Below are 13,929 nucleotides of genomic sequence, written 5' to 3'. Positions count from 1 at the left end.
CCCAGATGGAGGATTGCTGAGCCAAAGGAGAAGTAAATAAATTTGGTAGTTGTTGCCAATTTGCCCTTCATAGGCTTGGTACAGTTTGAGCTCCCATGAGCAATGTCTGAGGGGGCCTATTTGCACAGTCTAGTTAACAAAGTACATTATGAAACTTGGGATTTTTGCCATTAAGTGGAAAATGGTATTTTAATATAGTTTTAACTTGAAGTTTTCTTTTGAGTGAAAGGGAGCATATTTTTGTATGTTAAAGGATAGGCCATTCATAATACTTTTCTGTAAAATATCTGTTTATGCTCTTCTGCCCATTTTCCTATTGGATTTTTTTTTTTTTTTTTTTGCTTCTGTTAATTTCTAGGGACTCATTTTAGGAGATTAGCTCTTTCTTTACAAATACCTTTTCCCCTGATTGTATGCTTTTAACATTGCAAGAACTTCAGTTGAAGGGTATGTGTCTGAGTTTTTGCTGCTCTGGATATCTTTCTAACAGTTGCTTGACTTTGATTTATTTCCTTTTCTCCTTTCTTCCTTTCATCTCTCTCTCTTTTCCTCCTTTTTTTCCCACTCTAATTTCTAAAAAAAAGAATGTGTGACAGCTTGAAGATGCTTTGTTATTAAACAGTAATCTATTTAGTGGGTGTATGTTGTTAAATGATTTTAATATATATGACCCTGGTTCATCTCTTTTGAAGGCCATGTTTTTGGTATACTGCGCATTGGAGAAAGAACCAGTGCCAATGTCCTTGCCTCCTGCCTTGGTGCCACCTTCTAAGAGAAAAACGGTCAGTATATCAGGCTCTGTGCGGTTGATCCCCTCTTCAGCATCAGCCAAGGAACCTTACCACTCCTTACCACCTGTAGGCATTTTACCTACCAAAGCACCATTAAGACAGGTATAGATCTATCAGTGTTAAAGGACTTTTTTTAAGTGCATGGCATTTAACAATTGATTGCTTGATGAAGATAGAAGGAGCAATCAAAGGGATCAAAGATTTAGAGCACCCTCTGGTTAAACCTGCATAATGTGATGTCCTGGAGAAGACAGATAAATCTTCTTCTGCATTTGGCCTTACTTAGGTATATGGATGTTTTATTGGCTTTGCCTTGATCTACCTGGAATTAAAGTTGGAGACAGAAGATACTCCATGCTAATCTGGCATGCTTGCCTGGGTATAGTTAATAGATGTTTTGTTTTTTTAATCCCCAGTTAACTCTTGATTATTTGGGATCAGATTATCCAATTTTGGGTTGTCTAAGGCCTTTTTTTCCTCCAGCCTGCTGCTTGTCAGGCTGAGTAAAGGAAAATAATCACAGAATATGCAAATCAGCCAGTTCAGCTACATTTAAGAATGCTGAATGAAATTATAAAAAATGAAGATTGAGAATTAACTGAATATTTTGTTTATATAGACTTTCCCAGTTACCCATATTAATGTGGTTATTCACAAGTCAAGAGTTAACTATGCTTGAATTTACTCATTACTTTTAAGTAAATTACTTTTTAAGTAAATTACTTTTAAGGAAAAAGTAAAAAGGGCATCTGTAAATGTAGTCCCAGCTGACCTATACTTTCCTTCTGTAATTTTCTTTTCACCACAGCATTTTGATTAGGGTGTGATGGAAATGGTACACTGTTGTTATAGTTAGTGGGGTAGAGTTGCTTAGAATTTTTACAGATACTGTCATGGGTTGAAAGAATGACACCTCAATTTTTTTCTCATTCTGACAAAAATTTTACATATATGTGTGTATGTGTGTATATGTGTGTGTGTGTATGCATACATGTTTTGTTTTGTTTTGTTTTGTTTTCCTGTAGTGGGTTGTAGCCCCTGCAGAAAAGGCTAAATATGATGAGATCTTCTTGAAAACTGATAAAGATATGGATGGATTTGTGTCTGGATTGGAAGTCCGTGAAATTTTCCTGAAGACAGGTTTACCTTCTCCTTTACTAGCCCATATTTGGTAAGATTTTATTTAAGTTGATTTAAAAAATATGGTTTTGTATAACTCTAGTTTTGTGCATTCTTATTTTTAGGCATTTATAAATCGGACAGTTTTGTTTCAAAATTCTTTATGGAGAAAATTTAAATCTGGAGATTTCTTTTGGATAATGGACAAAAGTTTGAGAATGGATTACCTGTTATAAGATTGACAGTGTCAGTTAATGATTATTAAAATGTTAAAATGCAGCATCTGTTTATATCAATTAAACTTAAATTTTTTTTAATGTTTATTATTTATTTTTGAGAGATATACAGAGCGTGAGTGGGGGAGGGACAGAGAGAGAGGGAGACACAGAATCTGAAGCAGGCTCCAGGCTCTGAGCTGTCAGTACGGAGCCCGATGTGGCGCTTGAACCCATGAACTGGGAGATCATGACCTGAGCCGAAGTCAGAAACTTAACTGACTGAGCCACCCAGGCACCCCTAAACTTAAATTTTTAAGGGAGAATCCAAAAATCTGAAATGTAAGCAATATAAAAAACAGTGTCTTCAATGTGTGCTCACATAATTCTGTAGGGTATATGTATACTTTTATACGTTTTCATAGGAAGTACACACCTGGTCCTTAAAAACATGAAGTTTAGTGTCGCTAGTGAATTTCACACTAAATGAGACAATGCATATGAACATTTATAGTGTGCCTGCTGCCAATCCACCTGACTATACCAGAGGTTATCTTGAGGTTTTCAAGAGGCAGCAAATATCAGGTGTGGAACCACATAGCTGCATAGAGAAACTTAGAAAAGAACAAAGGAGGACAGTAGATCTGCCTTAAGAGGAACAAGAACTCAAGACTAGGAAAGATTAAATATGTATAACTAATAATAGCTGCCACTTTCAAGTGCCTAGGCTAGGCAGTGTACTTAATAAATGGCAGCTGTCATGGGCTTGTTTGTTGGCATTATGCCCAGACTTTTTATGTACTTTGCCTTACTTCTCACTGTAACCTTGCAGGATATGTCTTTTCTCTACTTTATAGATGAAGAAACTAAGGCTTGAAGAGGTTAAAAAAATTTGTCCAAGATCACAAGAAGAAATAAGTAGAGAAGCTGGAATTCAGGGTTTCTTTGACACCTTAGCCCACAGTCTGTTCATCAGGCCACATTGCCTTTAAATGAATGAAATGGATCAGGACTTCAGAAAGCTGAGCTTAACAAAAGAAAAAAGAAAGGAAGAAAGAAAAAGAAAAATAGGATAAAACATTTGCTGTTTCTCTTTAAGTGATTTTGTAAAGCTTTCCAGATTGCTTCCTTCTCTTCACATATGAACTCCATTTGCAGCTGTTGTTTCTACTTTGACTTGGTGATCCTTATATCCGCCTATTCCCAAGAGTTGCAGGAGGCAAGCCAACATGGAAATGTTTGCTTGGTTTAGAATCATTCTATTGCCACTAATGAACCAAATTTGTTGAGACTTCGGTTTCATTTTTAACATCTTTTAATATTTAGAATGTTGGGATTCTTTGGCCCACTACAACTCTTAACCTGTAATGGTTCTGGAAATTGGTGAGAAAGCACAAAGCAAACTCATATAAGAGACCTCTGCTCAGCACCAGGGTGAACATTCTCTTTCTCTTAAAACTTTTAGCTGATCTCTCTCTTCTAACATTTGAGTGAGTTTTGGGCAAGCCATACACAAAAAAATTATGACTTTCTTTTTAATTCAACTGATCATTTTTAAGAAGCTACATAGTCCTATTACATTTTTCCTGGATTTTTAGAATGGTAGTTGTAGCATTTATATTCTGTTCATTTTGTTTATTTGTACAGGACATTATGTGACACAAAGGACTGTGGGAAGCTTTCAAAGGATCAGTTTGCCTTGGCTTTTCACTTAATCAATCAAAAGTTAATAAAGGGCATTGATCCTCCTCACATTCTTACTCCTGAGATGGTTCCACCATCAGACAGGGCCAGTTTACAGAAGGTAAGACAACTTAAAAGAAAACCTGAATGTATTAACAGAAAGGAACAAGTGCTGTGTTAGATGACAGACTTGATTTGCAGGAAATAGTGAAGAAAATGTATCTGGCTAGGAGCAGAGCAGTATACTGTTTGTGGTTTAGTTTGTGTCTATAAATATGTTCAAATGCCTTGTATGACATCCTTGGGCTGCAGCTCATTTACCCCAACATTCATTACATATATGGCAACCATATTTTCCAACCTAAAAAGTGGAAAAATGTGGTCTTTTTTACCCCTCTTGGATTTGTGAATTAATTTTTATGAATAAGGTATAAAATTTAAATGAAATCTATAGGAATTATTGTGTTTCATTTGATGATTCACTCTTACAGAAAATAGGAATTTGAAAACAAAATCTGGAAGATTATTATTTCTTGGTGTCAATTTTATATATAAACAAGAAAAACATCATGTTGAGAAGAAATCTGTGTGGTTTTTGCCACATAGATGATCTTCATTTCCTGAGGATATGGCCAAAATCTCACATCTAAACAGTGACCAGCAGGTTTCAGCCAGGTTTCTGGCCAGCAGTGGGAATTTTCAAAACTACATTGTTTTATATTACCCTTGCTGTGCCTTGATTTTTCTCTTTTCCTCTAGAAATCCTTCCTAGCATAGTATATTTACAGTGTCTTGCCCTTAATAGAGCTTTAAAAGGACTCACACTGTCTAATGGCTGTTTGCCTTTAAGAATACATGCTTTGTATCTTTAAATCTCTTGTGACCTATAAAGCAATTATTGCTGTGGTGATTCCTCAGAGTTAGATATAGTAAGAGTTGTCAAATGTGTGATGTAAGGAGAGCTGTCTTGGAAATGTCAGGAGAATATTTTAGTTTGCATTAGTTTTGTCACATAGGTTTTAAAAAATCCCATTTTAACCTAGTAAAAGTCAAAATTGGATTTTTCCCCAAAGTCAACTAAATGGAAATTTATAGCCACCAGGTACAGAAGTTACTTCTAAGAGTTTTGTTCTTATTTTCTAATAAAATAAACATTTGATTATCTATTTTGTGAGTTTGGTGTGTGTGGGGGCACATTTTGTGAAGGTTTTGAGATTTTTTGTGATGTAGGACATGGATTCCCCAAGTTGTGGAGAAAGCTAAAAGTGATGCCACCCAGAAAGATAAAGGTTACAAATTTATATGTGTGCTCTCTACAATACCTGTATTTCAGTTGTTTCTTCCCTTTTTTCACCTATGCAGACTTTTTTCCCCTTGCCACCTTTATCTTATACCCACTAAGTCTCTCAGCAATACAAATTACAGATAATGACAAAACTCTCTGAAATTATGTTTGTTCAGTTAAGTCTATAACATTAGTAGACACTACAGGTTGCATCTGCTGTGCAGAGTTTTTAATAGATTTGTCTGAAGTCCATTCACTAGAACATAGATGACTTTGTCTATTTATATTAGATATCAGTATTACACATTAAAATGGGATTTTATCACTATTATCTATTAATCACAATTTTTAACCTTATATATTAAAAATTTGCATTTGTTTTGTCTCTTGAATAATCTCTTTTCTCTTTATAATCTAAATTTTTTAGAACTGCATTTTTTTTGCAGCTTTGACTAATCTTTTTTTGAATATTGCTTTCTGTGTTTTTTCTAGTTTGGACTATTTTTTCCATTCTGCAGCACTCTGCTTTTCGCCTTTCTTGTACTGTCAGTTTCTTAACTCTACTCTCTCAAGGTTAGAGCTTTACTTTATGCCTTTTTTAGCATTACAGTTTTTGGTTTACAATTTTGAAATTAGAGGCTTTTTAAGCGGCAAAGTTGATGCAGAGAAAATAATTAAACAGCATGATTTTGTCACATGTCTGTCACTTGGTCCTTGTATGCATTTTAGCTTGCCTTCCTTAGGCTCTTTAATCCACTTAAAATCACCAAAGTGGAATTTTTGTGTAATGCACAAAATAGGGTGAGAGAAAATATTTTGAAAGAAGGGAACAGGCTACATTTTTCTCCATATGCCCTTCTTATACTTCAGATGCTATTAGCTAAAGTTTTTCCATGTTCCTTGTTGCATGCCATTTTATTACTTTAGAATGGGAGTTTAATTTCTTTGTTAATAATTGAGGAGTGACACAAGCTATACCAACTACAGTACACTAATCTTCCTTCTAGAGTCATCTGTGGTATCCCCTTCTAACTTGTTTGAGGTTAAATTTATTTGTCTCCTTCTTATTTGATGATATTTTTGATAGTGAAAGACTGTCAGCTGTGAATCACATTTTTTGAGTTAGAGTGACAGAAGAGGTGTGGAAGTCATGAGTTTCTTGGTATACTTGCACCTTTCATAGCAGATTTCTCAGTAGCATTTAGGTGATGTAAGTTGCTTTTGGTGGTAAAAGTGAGATCATGTGCTAATTTTTCATTTTACTCAACTGTCAAACTGTCTGGCCAGGTAACCTAGCTCATAAGTCAAATTTAGACAGATTTAAAATCCTAGTGAATACTTGTCATGTTCAGAAATCCACTTTAAAATTTCTGATTTAATTTAGGATGATAAGGGTCTGTATATTAGTGAAACACAGTAAAACAGTAAGAGGTGCATTTACTTACTATGGTTAATATGAAATTGAGACTAGCATTAATTGAATCCTAATAGATGAATTTTGGTATTGAATTTTGGTAGTGATAGACAAAACAAAACATCTGAGGACTAATAATGCAGTGTGCTGAAAAATTGGAAGGAATTATTTGCCACATTTTATTGACATACCTGTTTATCACGTTGGCTTTTAGGGTAATGGTTTCATTTACCTTAAATGATCTTGATATGCAAGTGCCAAGGGGCATTGTGTGAAATAGACTTGAATTTAACCAGAGGTCTCCTAATCAATGGGTCCTTTTTAGCTGGGTTCAACTTTAAGCAAGTCATTTAATCTGGTTCCCTAGCTCTAAAATTGAGTTAGTAATAATAATAACTGCTACAACCCAGTTTTCAGGTTAGTTTTGAAAATTGATTAATGGATTTGAAAGTGCTTGGTAAATTGTAAATCGTCATATGAATGTGAGGAGATGGGATATTATGAACTTTTAGGTTTCTTTTTCTGTTGTCCAAGTTGGTGACATACATTAAGTTCATAATACTAAGTTTTATGTTCTGCTAATAAGGTCCTTAGTATACTTTAGTTTTACATGTTCAGGCCTCAATTTTAACAATTTTTAATGGTGATTATTTTGTTATTTGTCAGTCTGATTGTAGCACTGGGGATAGGTCAGGTGTCTGAAGAAGCAGTTACCTTCTTGCCCTGACTTCAAGCAGCTATAAAAGGCATCAGAAATGGTTCACAAAGGAGGATTGAGCCAGGGTGGAAACAACTCATTGGGAGGTCATCCATCTTAAGAGCATATTCTGTTGGAGGAAATTAATTATAATAGTACCTTACATTTATAAAATGTCATAAAGTTTTGGAGTGATTTTACATACAATATTTATTTCATTTAATTTTTAAAGTGGGCAGGGAAGAGATTATTTCCCTATTTTACAGTAAAATCATGCAGCTAGTAGGATGGCAGATCCCAGAATAAACCCAGCTAGATTTTCTAAATACAGGTGCCTTTCAGAGACCAAGTTTGACACTTTCATTACTGAAAGAAAACCATATGTAAAGGATGTCATATATGAAGATCGTTTCATATATGGTGATATTAATATTTATTATGGAACATGCTGAGCAATTGGTTTTACTTTAAATAGGGTAGGCACTAAAATTGTTTAACAAAAGTAAATGTTGAATTGAATATAATCAACTACCATTATGGTTCTGAGATTCACCAAAATTTGTTTACTTACTTTGGGCCAGATGACACAAGTACAAATAAAGCCACCCTACATCTCCCCAAGAAATGTATTCTGCAGTGGAGGAAGTAGTTTATAAATCTGATACCTGCTTTACTTCAATGTTTTAAACAGGCACTAGGATCAAGTGACAAAGACTTTGGGATCTGAAGTGTTGGCACCTATTGTAGAGCAACAGCTTTTAGAGAATTTAAGGGAAAATGTCTCAATATATAACTGCGTGTGTGTGTGTGTGTGTGTGTGTGTGTGTATAAAATTGCACTAGATATGATTTTCGTAAATAAAAGTATTAGTACTGTAAAATATGGAGTAGTCTGCATCCATGTAGTGCTTTTAAAAATTTTTAATGCTTCACCATATATAATTTCATAGTAATAACATTATAATTGTGAACTTTTTGTTTTTAGAACATCATAGGATCAAGTCCTGTTGCAGATTTCTCTGCTATTAAGGAGCTAGATACCCTTAACAATGAAATAGTTGACCTACAGAGGTATGTAAAGTAAAATTCAAGTTGACTGTATAAACATATACACACACACTTTTCTGTTTCTAATTTGTATCTTGGTAAATGCTACTTTATTTAATCGTTCTTGAATTGGGAATCTGTCAAATTTGTTGGGTTTTAGGTTGTAGTCACATTGTATAAATGTGTAAAACACTTATACATGATTTGGCATTTGTGAACATATTTTTCCTAGGCTTTTATTTTAGGTAAGATCTGCAGTGTAGGCAAACTTCCATCATCTGTCAACTCCAGTAATGTCATAATGAAACTCATCAACCCATACTAAAATTATGGTTGCTAAAACTCACTTTTGTAAATGGTTGTATTAGGTCACTATATCACCACTCTGCAAGATAGTGCATTATAAATCTTGGTTTTTGTTATTGTAACATTTTTTTCTGTGCCATAGTACTGCTCTTCAGCCTTTAAATTGTTTATTAATATATCAGGATGTGATGAGTATAACTATAAAACAGGAAAAAATTTAAACAAATTTTGTTTATGGCTTTTACTAAATTGCTATTTGACAAAAGATTAGCCCCTTCTTATTTGTTGGTTTTTAGATGAAGATATTTAATTTTAGTGCAGGGCCCAAACCTGCAAATAAACAATACATAATATGGAATTGTAATGAGTATATAATGAATATGGTGCTTTACAAATTTATTTTTCCCCTCTCAATGATAGTTATAATGCATACTTGTAAACATTTGGAAAATACAGAAAAGGATAATGAAAAGACTGTATGTTCCTTAGAATAATATTTTGTTTTGAGCATTGAAAATCAAAGTAGATAAGAAAAGCTGTATATAACCCAAAGAGTTAGTTGGGTAAAGAATGTTCTTTGTTATTAGTCAGAAAATGAGACATTTCCATGTCTGGTTCACAAAGTTGTTTCTAGTTGAAAATATAAGACATTGAGAGCTTGAGGCAGGATGTCTTTTGTCATTAAAAAAATTTTTTTAATATAATTCCTTCAACATTTTCTATATAGGTATTTAATTGTGTCAATCAGATTAAATTAGCATGATATTTTTAACTTCAAGAAGGAAAAGCAATAGTTGTAATGTCAGGGCAGTGGTGCTTGGAGCCTCGCGGGCACAGTGCCATTACTTGGAGTCTGTGGAGGCAGCGACATAGTGCTAACTGTGCACTGAGCCTAAGCAGCAGCAGCAGAAGCAGAAGCAGAGGCGTCCCCACCAACCCTTCCAGCCCCTGTGCTGGTGCTGCCACCCTTGCTCCCTCTGTTCTTCCTCCCTTCGTTTATATCATGGCTGATCAACGGACTGAAGAACAGATTGCTGAGTCCAAGGAAGCTTTCTCCCTGTTTGACAAAGATGGTGATTGGCACCATCACAACAGAGGAACTTGGAACTGTCAGAAGGTCACTGGGCCAGAACCCAACAGAAGCCACATTGCAGAACATGATCAAAAAGGTGGAGGCTGACGGTAATGGCACCATTTTTTACTATGATGGCTAGAGAAATGAAAGATACAGACAGTGAAGAAGAAACTGGTGAGGCATTACAAGTCTTTGACAAGGATAGCATTGGTTATATCCATGTGGCAGAACTGTGTCATGTTGTTACAAACTTGGGAGAAAAACTAACGGATGAAGAAGTGGATGAGATGATCAGAGAAGCAGATATTGTTGGAGATGGACAAGTAAACTATGAAAAATTCGTACAGATAATGACCGCAAGATGAAGACCTACTTTCAATTCCTTCTCCCCACCCTTCCCCAGAAGAATGAAATAGAATCTTTTACTTACCTCTTGGGAAAACAAAAAACAAAAAAACAAGCTTATTTACTCCTTCTGTTTTCTATATAACAAAACCTTCAAAAGTACCTCATGTCCACACACACAGAATCTTCATGTATTGCCTGGTGGTCCTGTCCCCTAAAGATCAAGCTACACAGTAGTTTTATAATATAAATACTTGTACTACATTAATGATAAGGAAGCACTTAGTGGACTCCTTGCAGTTCCACTGCTAATGATTAATGTGTTGCTTGGGCTGGCCAGTTTTTCATGCGTACGACTTGACAGTGGAGCACAGTCAGGCATTTGTATTGAAAATGAAAAATGAAAAAACAAATTTAAAAACCTGTTCAGATGGATTCAAGTTCAGTTTGTGAGTATAAATTGTCATAACTGGTTTATTCAAAACTAACAGTTAAAATTGGTTTATGTCAGCATGCTGTGCAGAAAAATGGGTGAAGGATAAACTGTTTAGTTGTAGCTTCACTTAGCAGGATGGTCCTCTTGTACTTCCATGTGCCCTGACCCATGGTGACGATGATACACATCCTGATGGCATGCTATGCATATTGATTTAGTGTTATCCACATTGTACTAGAGGTGTCACCGTTCACACAAATTTTTAAAAAGAAACCTTTACTGAGGGAGCATCTTTGAACTGTTTTTAAAACCTTCTGAACCATGACTTGGAGTCAGCAGAGTAGGCTGTAACTGCAGACTTCAGCACAAGCATCAACAGCTGTTCAAGTAATTAAACTTCGTGTCTGTTCCAAGTTGTAAATGTTAGTCTTTTTTTTTTCCAATAAAAAGACCATTAACGTAAAAAGAAATAGTTGTAATACCATAATCTTTTCAAGTATCTGTATCTCCCACCTGAGCCCAAGACCTATATTTTCATTTGCCTACTAGAGAATGTCCAGTAGCACATGACTTCCTAATCTTCCCCTGACCACTATCCTTGTCTTGTTTATTTGCCTTTCTCAGTGACATCACCATTTATCTAGTCACTCAGGCTAGAAATCTGAGATTTTTCTTCCTCTTTTTTCTTCTGTCTTTGAAATGTTTCCTGAAATCACTCCTACCTTTCTGTCTCCTTTGCCTGGTCACCTCCTCCTGATCTTTCAAATCCCATCTTAGACATCACTTCTTCTGGAAGAGGGGGCCTTCTCTGACTTGTTTACCTTCCAACCCTCATACTTACCAAATCTTACATAGTTTTAATATTTATAGTAGTCATAGCATTTACCATACTTTATTATAATTGTCTGTTTTATTTGGATCTCTCAATAGCCTATGTACTCTTTTTTGAGAGAGAGAGAGAGAGAGAGGGCGCAAGTGAGTGAGGGGCAAAGAGAGAGAAGTGGGGCACAAGCTCACCTGAACCAGGGCTTCAGCTCACCCGATGTGGGACTTGAACTCATGAACAGTGAGATCATGACTTGAGCCAAAGTCAGATGCTTAACACCTGAGCCACCCAGGCACCCTAGACTTTGTACTTTTAAACATAAAGACTATTTGCTTGTTCACTGTTCTATCCCTAATGCTTAGCTTATATAACAGATGAGAAAATAATTTTCAGTATTGTTGAAATCTGTCCTGGCTGTACTATTGCTTCTGTCTTAGTTTTCCTAACCCTTAATCTCTTCTCTGGATTACTATTGTAACCTCTTAATTGATTCTGTGCTTTGAGTCTCTCCTTCCTTCCTTTGCACCTCCAACTGATGTACAAAATACAACTCAGATCTCTGAGTGACTTCTTATCCCCAGCTGGATTCAGCTCACTTTTCTGAATATGGTTTAAAAGCTCTTATTTCAGGTGCACCTCGGTGGCTCATTTGGTTAAACATCTGACTGTCAGCAGAGAGCCCACTTCGGATCCTCTGTCTCCCTCTCTCTCTGCCCCACCCCCCCGCCAAATAAATAAACTTTAAAAAATAAAAAGCTCCTGGGGCGCCTGGGTGGCTCAGTTGAGTGTCAAACTTCGGCTCAGGTCATGGTCTCGCAGTTTGTGAGTTCGAGCCCCGCCTCCGGCTCTGTGCTGACAGCTCAGAGCCTGGAGCCTGCTTCGGATTCTGTGTCTCCCTCTCTCTGCCCCTTCCCCGCTCGTGCTCTGTCTCTCTCTGTCTCTCAAAGGTGAATAAACGTTAATAAAAAATTAAAAAGCTCCTTTTTCATGTTTTCCTTTGGTATCCTGACCATTCTTTTGTCTTAGCCACCTCCCAGAGTAAAGTAGAATCCTTTTCTTTGACACCATCAACCTCCTTGAGAGCAGACACTATGTGTTTGCTCGTGTACTTTCAATGTTGAGCATAGTGCTCTATATTTTGGTTTCATTCCTCTTCTCCAGTCATGTGGTGGGTGGACCTCTCATGTCAACATGCCACACATTTTTATTCTTCTGTGCCTCTCATCCAGTTGTTCCCCTTTGCCTGAGCACAGCTTTTACCTTGTAAACTTTAACTTATGCTTCAAGACCCAGCTTAAATATCATCTGCTTTGTCAAACCACTAAAATCTTGATTGCTGATTGCTTTGTTTCCCTTTCTACTTCTAGAAACTTTATTCCTTTGTAATAATACTCACCATATTTTATTGTGGTCCTTTTGTTCCCCCTCCTTAATTTGAACTCCTTCAGGGCAGGGGCTATGTCCTATTTACTTGGATAGGTCTAGAAGTTAAGGCGCACAGTATCTGATACAACAAAATCTCATTATAGGTTAGCAGGTTGAATGAATAAATCAAAGTATGTTATAAATATTAGAATATTTCCCAGACTTAATTCCTGCCAAGTTTATGACAGACTAGGAGCCATATATTAAAGGATGAAAGGGCAAAAGATATGAATAATAGCTTATTTTGAAGACTGTAGAAGAGGATTTTACAGATAAAAGGATCTTTAATCCTCACAGGGGCATTAGGTTATTGGGCTGTTGTTTCATATTTTGACAACCTGTTTTTGTGTCAGGGATTTCCTTTGAGAGTCCGATGAAGGTTTTTAGATTCTATCCCCTGCCCGCCAAAGAACATGTGTATCCATGTATACCATTTTGCATTTATTTCAGGAGTTCCCAGACACTTGAAAACTATCCATGAATCCATTTTTAAGAACCCTTGCTCTGAAAGTAAAGTGTCTCAAATAGAGAAGTTCTTGACAGTGAAAAATCAAAACTTGCTTCAGTCACTAAGATAGCGTGGCGGTGGTGAATTGTGCTGAGGCAGGAGTTAATATTTATTTGCCTTCTGTCAGCTTCTACTTCCTTCCTGTCTCTGTCCTTTTAGCAAGAACATCAGGAAATAAAAGCTACATCCTGTCAGGCCAGTTTGTTATCCTGGTTTTGGACCAGTAAGCAAGATAGGTAATTACGATGATAGTCATTATGTATTGTGTTATGCTTGCTTTATGTAATTTCTCTAATTCAGTTCTTGCAATATCACTAGCGGGTAAGTAGTTTTATCCTGATTTTTCAGATGAAGAATACATGAGTCTTCTTTTCTAGGAAGGTTTCCTTGATATCTACCTCAGCTTGGAGAGCATTCAATTTCCTTTTCTCAGAACACTTATAATACTGAATTATATTTCTTTCTCCAGTAGATTGTGAACTATGTGTGATAGCAGAGACTGTCTCTTATTTCTAATGAGGCAACATAGTATATTACTTCAGAGCATGGCTTTCTAACTAGATTGTGTAGTTTGACATGTGACATGACTTAGCCGAGTAACTTAGTTGTCTGTGCCTCAGTTTCTTCATCTGTGAAATGGAAATGTGACCAATACCATGTAAAATGCTTAATATCTTTCTTGAAATGTGATAAATTCTCAGTACATGTTCATAGTTGTCATCATCATCATCATCATCCCCAATTCCCAGCTCAGCACT

The 13,929-nt window shown here is 36.0% G+C and overlaps 1 protein-coding gene and 1 pseudogene across 2 annotated transcripts in view; both read left to right on the top strand.

Annotated features, from left to right (window-relative positions):
* The first annotated feature begins 391 nt into the window (after positions 1-391).
* EPS15 (epidermal growth factor receptor pathway substrate 15) overlaps positions 392-13,929 on the top strand; it is an 87,716-nt gene continuing 74,178 nt past the window's right edge. Inside the window, exons 1-4 of one of the 2 annotated variants that reach the window (XM_042997138.1) lie at positions 392-782; positions 1,817-1,962; positions 3,773-3,929; positions 8,189-8,274. In XM_042997138.1, the coding sequence (XP_042853072.1) occupies positions 642-782; positions 1,817-1,962; positions 3,773-3,929; positions 8,189-8,274 (530 nt within the window). In that variant the 5' untranslated portion in view covers positions 392-641. The remainder of the gene's footprint in view (positions 783-1,816; positions 1,963-3,772; positions 3,930-8,188; positions 8,275-13,929) is intronic. The other variant, XM_042997137.1, reaches the window with a different exon arrangement.
* On the top strand, positions 8,281-11,945 carry LOC102960225 (annotated as a pseudogene).

Source organism: Panthera tigris, chromosome C1 (assembly GCF_018350195.1).
Source record: "Panthera tigris isolate Pti1 chromosome C1, P.tigris_Pti1_mat1.1, whole genome shotgun sequence".
Lineage (NCBI taxonomy): Eukaryota > Metazoa > Chordata > Mammalia > Carnivora > Felidae > Panthera > Panthera tigris.
Note: the sequence above shows the minus strand (reverse complement) of the source record. Positions and strands in the feature narration are given on the sequence as shown.